This window comes from Dreissena polymorpha, chromosome 9 (genome assembly GCF_020536995.1).
Source record: "Dreissena polymorpha isolate Duluth1 chromosome 9, UMN_Dpol_1.0, whole genome shotgun sequence".
Lineage (NCBI taxonomy): Eukaryota > Metazoa > Mollusca > Bivalvia > Myida > Dreissenidae > Dreissena > Dreissena polymorpha.
In genome coordinates this window covers 57,918,159-57,931,200 of record NC_068363.1, presented here as the reverse complement: position 1 = coordinate 57,931,200, position 13,042 = coordinate 57,918,159, and the positions used below count along the sequence as shown (strand labels likewise).

Genomic DNA, 13,042 nt, shown 5'->3' with positions numbered 1-13,042 from the left:
CGCCCACTGGCAGCCAGGTTTTTTCACCGATCTCGACCATTTTCGAACTCTTCCAAGGCATCAATTGAACCAATGTTTTGACCAACTTTCATGATGATTGGGCAAAAATTGTGACTTCTAGAGTGTTTACAAGGTTTCTCTATAGCCAAATAAGGAAAACTGCCCCGCCCACTGGCGGCCTTGTTTTTCAACGGATCGGAACCACTTTTGAACTCAACCAAGATATTATTAAGACAAACATTTTGACAAAGTTACATGAAGATTGGGCATGAAATGTTACTTCTACAGTGTTTACAAGGTTTTTCTTTTTTTGACCTAGTGACCTTATTTTTGACCCGGCACAACCCAGTTTCGAACTCGGTCGAGATTTCATTGGGACAAAGCTTCTGACCAAGTTTCATGAAGATGGGACAAGAAATGTGGCTTATAGAGTGTTTACAAGCAAATGTTAACGGACGGACGGACATACAACGGACAAAGACCGGTCGAAAAAACCCACCTGAGCAATCAGGTGACCTAAAAAGTATCAGAAGTTGGGCCCAGTTTTAAGTGTGTTTGATCTCCCCATGAAACTTTGAGCTCCCAAACAGTATCTGAATCTTTATCTGTCATAAACAGGAAGTGCAATATCCCAGATTTAATTCCTTACTGATGGGTGAAGGGAAAAAATTCAAACCACAAGAACGTACTATGCAAAAGAGATCCTTCTGTCAAGGTGGTTGTGCTATGGACCAAGGGCTATATCCTTGCAAGGGGGTGCAAGAGTATGTGTGTAAAGTATATTGTGTTTAAACACTTTCACATACCATGCAACGGAGATCCTTGGGTCGAGGTAGTTGAGCTTGGAGGTGCCGAGGGCTATCTCCTTGTTCTCATCCTTGTCTGTTGCCTGTACCTCAAGCTTGGTCAACTGCTCCTCTAGACGCTCGTATGCTTTCTTCTTCTTCTCGTAGACCCTGCAGGAGGGGGGGGGGGGGGGGGGGGGGGGGGGGGAGAAAAAGTGTGTCAAAAAGCATGTATAAGCTTGGAGAGGTTTTTTATATTTATGCACATACATTTTTAATTTACAACATAAGTTACAGCAATTTCAATTTAACAAAAAGCTTGCTTTTTGATGCAAGCATTTTTTAATGTTCTCACTTTAGACACTGGCAAATTATCTGCCTTGCATTCGTTTACTGCAAATTTTACTACAATGCTAAATCAATAACATTAATTGATTTAAATGGCGTTGTATTTGAGTAAAATGTATACTAAGAATCATTAACAGAATTATACTGGTATGCACAAACTACATATCTTTGTGCTTTCGTATTTTGACCCCAACTTATGTCTCTGATCCAACATTTGCATGCACACAGTTGTTTAACTCTCAGTGTTTTTTTTAACCATTTTGGGAATGGGGCAAGGTCCATTTGGATTGGGAAAATACCGTGTATTTTTGCCTAAAGTTTGGATATTAATGTTGTTTTTATATGCTTACAAATACTTACAGTATTGATAATAAGAGTGATCTCAATATTATATCTCCTAAGGTTCAACTTTAAGAGCTGGATTTGGAGATAACTGACATGTTAAGAAAGATAAAAAACAAGACTATTGCCAAGAGTGCCCTACCGGCTCCACCATTGTCAGAAATTCCACCATTGTCAGAATTGTTTTTGTATTTGTTGCCATAGCAACCAGAATTTTTGACGTAGGAACAAAATGAAATGACGAGCATAATGTCCATATTGCCATCTATCCATGTTTCAAGTTTCATGAAAAAATATTAAGAACTTTTTTTAAAGTTATCGCAGGATCCAGAAAAACACCATTTTCAGCAGTATTTCTAGTCTATTTGTTGCCATAGCACCCAGAATTTTTTAAGTAGGAACAAAATGAAATGACATGCATAATGTCCATATTGCCATCTATCCATGTTTCAAGTTTCATGAAAAAATAATAAGAACATTTTAAGTTATCGCAGTATCCAGAAAAAACACCATTTTCAGCAGTATTTTTAGTCTATTTGTTGCCATAGCAACCAGAAATTTCGATGTAGGAACACAATGAAAATAGGTGCATAATGTCCATATTGCCATCTATCCATGTTCCAAGTTTCATGAAAAAATATAAAGTGCTTTCAAAGTTATCGCATTATCCAGAAAAGTGTGACTGACTGACAGACGGAGCGCAAACCATAAGTCCCTCTCCGGTTTCACCGATAGGGGACTAAAAAAGTTCTTTTTTTGGAAACCATCAATTTGGAATGTTGAGGTCCCATTTGGGAAAAATATATAATTTTTCCCATTAGGAATGGGTCCCCCTACCGGACCCAAATTAGGATAATAAAAAAACACACACTGCTCTTGGTTTAAAAAATCTATTTGAGCTTGTTTATACCAGCAAATCTTCAACTATTTAGAATGGAAAACTACCAACAATGATACCCAACTTAATTAATAGAACAGTACATTAAAATACAATTAACTGGATAATGTGCTATGTTTTATGAAATACAAAAATTCTTAATATTTTCATTTCAGATCATAGTTGGCATCTATCTCCTATGAAAAACTCATGTGTTGCAATCATTTCAGTTTTTTTAATCTGATTTTGAGGAAAAGGCCTGAGGGAAAAAAAATCGCGAGAAACACCGTATTTTGGGGGAAATAAGGAAAGTCTTAAATAATCAATTCAACATATTTTACTGTTTTAAAACAATTAGGCAACAGATATTTGATTATGCAAGATTTTTCTATTTTCTACACTGGATCAGTTTAACTTACATAATAAAGGGTTGTTGTTTTTGGGTGGTTTATTTTTTGGGGGGGGGGGGGGGGAATCAAGGGAAAAATTCACCTGCTGAGGGGATAAAAAAAAAACGAGGGGAAAGGGCCGTTATTTGGCGGGACACAAAGAAAAGGAAAACAAACCCAAACCCTGCATTATTGCATGCCTGTCCTGCCTAGATACAAACATGAATGAATGCATTTGTGTGAAAACTTACATTTTGTTTTTCTGTGTCTTCTCAGACTTGAAAGCTGCCTTGGCTTCCTTCAGTTGTTTCTTGGCCTCCTTAACCTGACCACGCTTGTCCTTGATCTGTTAACAAAAAACAGGGCTTAATGCACAGGCTAAGTTTAAGCAGAAAGTGTCATCCCTGATTAGCCTGTCCACACAGGCTAATCTGGAATGACACTTTACCCACATGCATTTAGCCCAGATATCCCAGAATGAGGCTCAGATTGTCAAGTTTCAGTATTTATCTAGAAATTTTACATTATCTTTATAATCATCCACAACACAGAATCAATAATGCTTTGATTTTCAATGATTCTACAAATGTCAATTCATTATGTACAGCGTTTCTAACAAGAAAAGTGTGATAAGTGTATCTCTCTTCTCCATAAACTATTTCAAGCTTAATAAATATCCAATGTTAAAGTTTTATTTTAAAATTCCACAAATATCATTTTCCCTGTAATGCTTTCACAATTATCATAAAACAAGCAAATTCGTTGAATTGATATCCCCCGCCAAATAAATTTTGTTTATGGATGGGAGTAGAACTAAAAGAAAAGGTATAAGTGAAGGGTTGTGCCTTTTGTCAATTATTTTTTTAACTTATTTGTACCTGTGATGGGTTTGCAGACAATAAAATCATTCAGTGATACCTTGATGCATAGTAAAGGAATGACTAAATAATAAAATAATTCATCAAATTTGTGATCTTTGACCTCAATGTGTACCTTGAACTTAGCCCCTAGGATTATTAGTGTTGAATGTGAAGCACCCCCAGATGATTGAGAACAACTATGGCAAGTTTCATGGCATAGTAGAGTAATGACTAAATAATGAACAGTGTTCTGCCAAGGCCGCGATTCTGCGATATTGTCGCGCAGAAATTGCATTTGTCGCGTAAAAATAATAACTTGTGCGAATTTTGTTTCAGCCGATTTGACTTGAGTACGAATCAGAAAGCAATTCTTACACATTAACAATTTCTTAGAATAGCGGATATCCTGCTATGGCAGGTGCTCGTTGCTCAGCGACCGCCTTGTTAGTCCAGTATTGATTGGATGATACGATTCTCACTCATTTGGCGGCGAATAAAAACGCATGTTTCATAACGGCATACCTCCTAATGAAGAGTTCCCAAAATGTCGTCGCCAAAAAAAAGCCTCGAACAATTTTAAGTTTTTTTAGTACATCGTCGAGTAGTCGAAAGAAACTACTACAGATCAGGAGCAAGTATGTCCCCCCTCTGTCAAGGAATAGACTCTCGTCTGTGAAATTGGATGATAATTTGAGCATAAAGATTAAGGGAAACCATTGAAAGAGTTTGACTTGGTTGAAGTGCTCCATGAATGGAGGGTGAGGAAAGAAATATTTTTGCGTAGGAAGCGTGTGTGTGTGTCAGTTATAACAGTTATGACATTTAAAAGTTATGACATTTAATAGTTACCATAGTTGATAGTTACAAGTTAAAACAAGAAATGTGTCCACAGGACACGGATGCCCCCAACTGTAACTTTGTCACTACATAAAAGTATAACTGTGTAAACGCTTGGTAGAAGTTATTAGCTTTTTTCAAATCCTAAACGCAGATTTCGAACCTAAATGCGGACCCTAAGTTCAAGGTCAAGGTCACAGGGGTAAAAATTTGTGTGCGTATGGAAAGGCCTTGTCCATATACACATGCATGCCAAATATGAAATTGCTATCTGAAGCGACATAAAAGTTATGAGCATTTTTCGAAATCTAAACGCAAAGTGTGACGGACAGACGGACAGACAGACAAACGGACAGTCCGATCACTATCCTTTGGGGGCATAAAAATGTCTTAGAATATCAAAATACAGAAAGTCACATAAACTAGAGAGCGGACAACATGCTCAATCCTTGAAATGCACTAAGTGACCCCGTGACCTAGTTTTAGACCCGGCATGACCCATATTCGAACTTGACCTAGATATTGTCTTAATACAACTTCTTACCAAGTTTAGTAAAGATCAGATGAAAACTACTTCAATTTGAGAGCAGACACCATGCTAAATACTTGAAATGCACTAAGTGACCCAGTGACCTAGTTTTTGACCCGGCATGACCCATATTCGAACTTTACCTAGATATTGTCTGGATACAACTTCTGACCAAGTTTGGTAAAGAACGGATGAAAACTATTTGAATTAGAGAGCGGACACGAAGTGTGACCGACTGACCGACGGACAGTGCGAAAACTATATACCCCCTTTTCTTCGAAATGGGGGCATAAAAAACAAACTTAATTCAATTACAAACAGTAACTAATGAAACTGCCAGTGCTTTATGAACGGGACAGAAAAGCTCATAGATGAAGAATAAAAGGTATACTAGTTGTATTAAACACTTATGATTTTTGTGTATAAAACACTTATGATTTTTGTGTCTCACTGATTTTAAGAATGTCTCATATTTTTTAGGGCTGATGGGACAAATGTCCCCTTCTAGATTCTTTCTCAGCAGAACACTGAATGAATAATTCATCAAATTTGTGACCTTTGACCTCAATGTGTGACTTTGACCTTAGCCCAAAGGCTTATGGGTATTGAATGGGAAGCACCCTCAGATGATTGAGAACAACTATGGCAAGTTTCATGGCTCTGGCTCATGTGTTAATCGAGATAAAGCTCTAAGCTTATTTTAAAAAGCATTTTTTCAAGATACAAAGGGCCATAACTGCATGATTAACAGATGGTGTTCAATGCATATATATATATACTCATACTAAGTTTCAATGAAATCCGCCAAAGTACTCCCAAGATATGGCTCCAGACATAAAAGTGCCGGACGGACGTACAGAAAAACGGATGGACGGACAACGCCAAAACAATATCCCTCGGCCTATGGCGGGGGATAATAATCATAAGAAATGTGTTGTTTAAATAAAATGAATAAAACCCATAATGTTGATCAAGTCCCAATCAGACAAAAAAGTCATGATTTCTACGCACCTTGGACATCATGTTTTCCATCTGTTTGCTGAAGTTCTTGGGTGCCGCACGTTGATGGTTACACAGGATAGCCACAGCACGGTTGGCCCGGTTGTAGGACAGCATCTTGGCAGGCACAGCATCATCGTCTGGAAACAAGAACACACAACATACATACTCAGTCTTCTAGCAAATTGAGCTGCATCCACACTATCTGGTCTGAAGCTATCAGCTACTCTGTCAGTTTATTAGACACCGAAACCTTGCATGACTTGACACAGTAGCTCCTGAACAGACTGTGCAAATGCACAGGCTGGTCTGGATCTTTGCTGGCCGCATATGACCAAAGACTCATTTTTGCATTCAGCTGCTTTATGAATAATATCAGCAGGCTTTCTTCAAATTACTTAAAATAGTGTATTTACTTAAATTTGTGTTAATTAAAGAGTTGTATTATAAAATACAAGAGATATTTACATATTCATAAAATTAAAACAAACACTTGTGTTAAGTTATTGAAATCCCAAATAAACAATTGAGATTTTTGTATAGTTTATTTCTTGTGTAGCAATTATTCAAAATATGCAAACAAAGATATTCTCACTTCATTTACTATTTCATTGACTACATGTTCTTCAAAGGTATCACTAACATAAAACATTGTTCTTTTACTACGGCACTCATACAAAATAACATCAATCAAAAGATCAATTGAGCACCATTCTCACACAACTGTGCTAAATGCATGGGCAAAGTGCCATCTCAGATTTGCCTGTGCACTTACGCAGAATATTTAGGGAGGACATTTTCTGCTTTTAACAAATTTTTTGTTTAAAGAATGTCTATTCTAAATGAAACTCCAGTCTAGGAAGAACATGTTGTCTCTGATAAGCCTGTGGCTAATCTTGGAACACACTTTATGCACATGCATTAAGCCCAGTTCTCCTAAAACAAATTTTTGACTGCTCAAACCACAGCCCAATACACTGGGCCACATTGCCCCTGGCCGTACCATTGGTCATAAGGTCAAGCTGTTCCTGAAGGGTACGGGAGGCGTTGTACGTACGGAACACCTTGGCAGTCAGTCCCTCCATCAGATCTTGCAGGTGCTTGTTCAGAATGGTCGTCTTGAAAACACACACACAAACACTGACATGTGACCAAACTGAATGGACTCTGGCATAAATCACTATGGGTCAAAATCACAAATGACATAATGATGTCATGCAATATAGTGATTGTTACATATGACTAGCTAGATGTCTGCTTTGAGTCGCAATATGGAAAAATGAGGCTTAATGATTTTGATAAAAGTGTTGTCTCAAATTAGGCTAAGCACTTTGTGCATTTATGGAATTTTCTATTCACAGAAAGTCTTATACATACAAAATTATGCAGGCTAGGTGGAAAGTGTCGTCCCTAATTAGCCTGTGCATACTGCAGCCGCTCATCTGAGGCAACAATTAACACACGTGCAAAAAGCCCGGTTCTCTTAGAGCGTGGCTCAATTGCACATTATACAGTATATTTATATACATTTGTATCTATTTATAAATACTTCACTTGCGTACATTGAGCCTATCAAAGAGGTCGTCGCCAGGTGCCTTGTTCTCCATGAACATCTGCAGGTTCTTGAAGACCCGTTTCTCTACTGGCACCGCATTCTGGTAACGAATGGAATCCTTACCTGCAACACACACAACAGGTTAGTCTCAACACAGGGCCAAACACAGGCTTTCCAGTAAATAAATCCACCAATTTCAATCATGATTAAATTAGTTTGAAATAATATACAATCATCAAACATTTTTCACAAATAAACTCTTTAATTCTAAAAAGAGCATCTTGATAAAAATTTACCAACGAACAATACATTCTTCATTTACGATGAAGTGAAATAAATTCTTTAAGAATAGCTGAGGAGTTAAACCTTTTTGTTGTATCTATCACTGTGTTCAATCAGACAACTTGTCTGACAACACAGCTGAAGGTCTCCAAAACATACATTAAGATCAACTACACAACTGTGAATAAACTTGCAATGATCAATCTATATTACACTGCAACTCCAACATATCGCGGTTGAAGGGGTCCAAAGATCGCGACCGCGATATATCCAGTGCGCGATATAAGTCCAGAAAGGTCTCAATAAATAGCGTAGCATATAATATGTCAAATATCACCATTGTTTACAGTTCATTTACGGCGCCGCTATATATTCCGGGCGTAATAATTGCAAATTAATTATAACATGTGCAATTTGAACTGGAAAAAATAATATCGTAATATGTTTTGATTATCGTGATAATTGTTATGCCATTATTTATTTTTATTTTCAGGTACGATCTAAAACCAACTGAACGAAAAGTATAAGCGTAAAATACGTATGAAGATGTATGCAGTGTACGTGTGCTAACGTTCGAATCTACCCTAACAGATGGTCCGCAAGACAAAGGAAACAAACCACTATAATTTAAAATTGTTTTTATTTTATATTTACAGACGCAACGAGATTCATCACAAGAAGAATGCGCAGTTCTAACAAAAATATGGCGGATATGACATTTGTTGAATTGTTAATAAAGAATATGTACATATATATATATATGGCGTTAACATAATCAACATACATACAAAAACATTTACAAATACAAATATATTGACGTAAAACATACATTTATTTACAAATTATACAAAACAAAAATATCAATTTCGTTCATTAAAAAAGTAATCAGTCAGTTCAGTTTGTTTCATTGATTTTCAGGCGTCTGATTTCGCCAGGTACATAATGTTTCTCAGGTGGTAAGTAATTCGTGTACAAAGACAGAATGCCCAATAGCGAAATTTAACGCTTTATACACCAATAAACTGACATTACTATCGAGGATGTGACACTAATAACTCAAGTGCCGCAAACAACTCAAACGTGTGAAAACAACACTGTCACTTATGGTCTGTTTTCACTCTTCACTGCGTGTCAAGTAAGCCGTGAAACAACGAGTGAACTAGCCAGCACCGGTTTTTATCGCAGTTGGCATATTCTCAGATTAAAAATTTATGACGAAAAATAACAAAAAATAAGTACATCTGGTGATTATTCTCGCAGGATTTTTTGGGAGCCATAGCCAACTCGCGATATATCGGACAGCGCAATATAACGGACCGCGATATATTGGAGCTGCAGTGTATCTAAAAGTGATAACCACATAATACACATCAGCTTAGTTGAAACAAGATGTGTTTGTGAAACACAATGTCCCCCTATATGAAGTTTGACCTTGACCCTTCACCACTCAAAAGGTGCAGCTCCATGAGATACACATGCATGTCAAATATAAAATTGCTAGCTTCAATATTGCAGAAGTTACATTACATGAGCAATTTTGACCCATGTATTTGACCTAGAAGGATGAACTTGACCTTTCACCACTTTAAATGTGCAGCTCCATGAGATACACATGCATGCCAACTATCAAGTTGCTATCTTCAATAAAATAAGCGATTTTGGCCACATATGTTTGACCTCTGACCTTGAAGGATGATCTTGACCTTGACCTTTCACCACTCAAAATGTGCAGCTCCATGAGATACACATGCATGCCGAATATAAAGTTGCTATATTCAATATAGCAAAAGTTATTGCAAAATGTTAAGGTTGGCGCAAACCAACCAACACACCAACCAACCAACAGACAAGGCAAAAACAATATGTCCCCCACTACTATAGTGGGGGACATAAAAAAAATAATCAAATAATTAAATATTTTCAACTTGCAAATAAGAAGTGCTTATCTCATTTTTCTGTAATCTTTTAAAGGAAAGCAGTCTACAAAAGACCGGCTTGTTCTGAAGCATTTAAGTCACAAGCCATTAAGTGCAATTAACACAGACGACACATTGTAGCTCTCATGTCTGTTCTTACCTAGGAAGTCAAACTCTACCACGTTAGACTTGCCATCCTTCTCATTGTGCAGGCTGACGTGCTCAACGCGCAGACTACAGCAGCCCACTGTGTCCGCAGTCTCTCCCTCCTCTTTCTCATTACCTGCTCTCAGGGCAAGCTGCAAACAGCAGAACATCAGTCTTTTATGGCAAAACTGGACTTAGTGCATCTGCGTTAAGTGATATCCCAGATTAGCCTGTGCAGTCAACATACTCCAATCAGGGATGACACTTTTTCGCTTTTTATTTTGCTTTTTAAGGAAGTCTCTTCTTTGGAAAATAAAGTATAAGTGAAACTTTTTGTACCATATTAGCCTATGCAGAATGCACTGGCTAATTTGGTAGGAGACTTAACTCTTCCAGTGCTTGAACCGGATTTTGAAGACCTTTGCAAACAGTTTGGATCCAGATGAGACGCCACAGAAAGTGGCGTCTCATCAGGATCCAAACTGTTTGCTATTCTGATAGTATTCTTTGGAAAAAAATGAAGAAAATGCTTATTTTAGAAATTCAGCAGACGACATTTAAGCAGACGACAAATTTCCCAGCATGCAAAGGGTTAATGCACATGCATTAATCTTTTACCACTCTCATATGCATTACGACATGCTGGTAGGCCCTTAAAAAATCAAATGTAATTAAAGACCTTTCTAAAGAAGTTAAAGTGTTAAAATCTTTATTTTCAACACTAAGACACGAATGACCAGCAAATAACATAAAGACCGCAAGGCTGTTCTAGTTTCATTCCTATTTCATAAAGCCATTTTCATTTACTTCTCAGCAAATAACATAAAGACCGCAAGGCTGTTCTAGTTTCATTCCTATTTCATAAAGCCATTTTCACTTTGCTTCTCAGCAAATAACATAAAGACCGCAAGGCTGTTCTAGTTTCATTCCTATTTCATATAGCCATTTTCACTTTGCTTCTGATACGAAAAGGATTTAGTCACATAACTATCTGGTGACCTCAATACTATTACCCGACCAAATTCCAACTAACTTGCCAGACAACTAAAACATGTGTTTTTGTTCAGAATTTTGTATAGAGTGTGAAGGCCAGTATCTGTAATTTGTTTATGCAGTTACTGTGAAACCATTTATTTTCGACAGCACAAAATTTCATCATTTTTATAAAAATGACGATTTCGTCAGCACTTAAATTCGCCGATTTCTGATTTTGAATTTTAAAAAATGCGTCAGCCAATATCCGATTTGTGTGTAATACATATTCGCGATCAATCGCAGTTGCGAAAAATCGTGGTACGAATGCGGGAACACACTTGAGAATCACTGCAGGAGGTGGGGCCTGTTTGTCACATGCCAATTAACTAGTCTTTTGTTATCAAGGGACAGTAATGGACCCTCATAATATATGTCATTCACACGTTCATTGTTATGATTAGGGGACAAGTGGGATCGAATAACCCTTAACGAGTGTTTGTAACAACGAAGCCAATTGCCAATTAGTCTTATTCTATTATTATAATTGCCATACTGATAACAATTTTATTAAAATGCTGTCAATACCGTTTTAAAACTGTTTGTGTTATACGAAAGAGGTTCCAGATTGTTAAGTGTTTTTTTTTCAAATAAAATGCTTTTTTATTCTGATATAAACATTAAAATTATAAACTCTATGTGTGTGTTTGTTCTTAAAAAGTAAACTACCGGTATATAAATCAATAATGTCAATAATTTAAAAATAAATAAATTGATACATATAAAATAGTAATAAGTGTGGTTAAACGCAAACAATCAAACAACAAACAGCAATTAAAATATTCTTTATTTATTTGTGATAAATACGCATGTTGATCACACATCGTCATCTTTTCATTTGGTTTATTGTCTTTCATCAGCATTCACTGCGTGATGGCTAATATGCAACACCCCTAAATAACACAATGCACCTAATGGGTAATAAAGTTATAAACAATTAGCGCTAATTCATTACCATTCTACATAAACGAAGTTAACGCATTCGATACAGCTGTACTGCACACGCGTTTTAAAGAAGTGTAAAGTGTCAGTTAAGTACATTGTGTAATCAACTTCCATTTGTGTCAAAACCGGATTAATCTTGATTGCGAAACAGCAGTGAATGTGTGCATGGATTATGTTGGAATTTAATGCCTCATGTCTACGGTAAACTTTTAAAATATTGTTCAACTTAGTGTTTGTTTGTGTTCAAACATAGAGCATGATTGTTCGTTAGGATCTTAAATTCGCCGATCGGTCGACTGACGAAATTTATGAAAATTAATGCCTGACGATTAATAATGGTTTCACAGTATACTGGCTTGGTCGAATTGATACGATTATCAAACAGACTGACCATGTCTTGTGAGTACATGTGAAGGCTGAAGTTTGAACTTCCTGGCCATGTTTTAAAGTTTTGCTCATTAACTCATTTTTTTTAATGAAATCATTTCATTAAAAAAATTTGAGTAAACAATTGAACGTCTGCATAAATGTCTTTCATGATTTCAGTTTTAAAATAACTTTTAAAATAACATTTATATGACAATGTAGTTTGGTACACAAAATATATAACAGTTAAAACAAGATGGCCAAGATGGCCCTAGTTCGCTCACCTGAGAGGAGTCGGTTCATTTAAACTTTACCAAATATCAAACTTGACCTAGATATTGTCCAGACAAACATCCTGGTCAAGTTTCATCATTATTTCATCTGCGAGTCATGATCAATGTACCTATGACGTTTCATGATCCTAGGCGTAAGCATTCTTGAGTTATCATCTGGAAAGCATTTTTCTACGTTGAGTCACCGTGACCTTTACAACCATTGTGTGAATACGTTTTTTGGCACTGTGACCTTGACCTTTCAGTGATTTTTTTTTATTGTTTTTCTTACAGCCTGTGCCTTTTGGATTGGGAAAATTAGCGCGATAAACCTTGAAATTGGGAAAAATAGCGCGATAAACCATGAAATTGGGAAACATTATAAATATGATTATAAGAACAGAATTAAAATTATTTAAGTATGTTTGACAGCATTTTTATATTATAAAGTACTAATTTAATGTGTTCTTACAATGAAGACAATGTTAAGTTAATATCCTTCCACATTCATATTGAACTTGCAATAATCTATATAGATTCTTAAATATACCATTTAATCAT

General features: G+C 36.4%; 1 protein-coding gene across 3 annotated transcripts in view; it reads right to left on the bottom strand.

Annotated features, from left to right (window-relative positions):
* LOC127845784 (DNA topoisomerase I, mitochondrial-like) overlaps positions 1–13,042 on the bottom strand; it is a 36,898-nt gene that overhangs the window by 4,713 nt on the left and 19,143 nt on the right. For all 3 annotated transcript variants that reach the window (XM_052376925.1, XM_052376926.1, XM_052376924.1), the window contains exons 12-17: positions 9,880–10,018; positions 7,529–7,644; positions 6,970–7,084; positions 5,979–6,106; positions 2,993–3,087; positions 807–956 (exon numbers count right to left, since the gene is read on the bottom strand). In XM_052376925.1, coding sequence (XP_052232885.1) covers positions 807–956; positions 2,993–3,087; positions 5,979–6,106; positions 6,970–7,084; positions 7,529–7,644; positions 9,880–10,018 — 743 coding nt within the window. The remainder of the gene's footprint in view (positions 1–806; positions 957–2,992; positions 3,088–5,978; positions 6,107–6,969; positions 7,085–7,528; positions 7,645–9,879; positions 10,019–13,042) is intronic.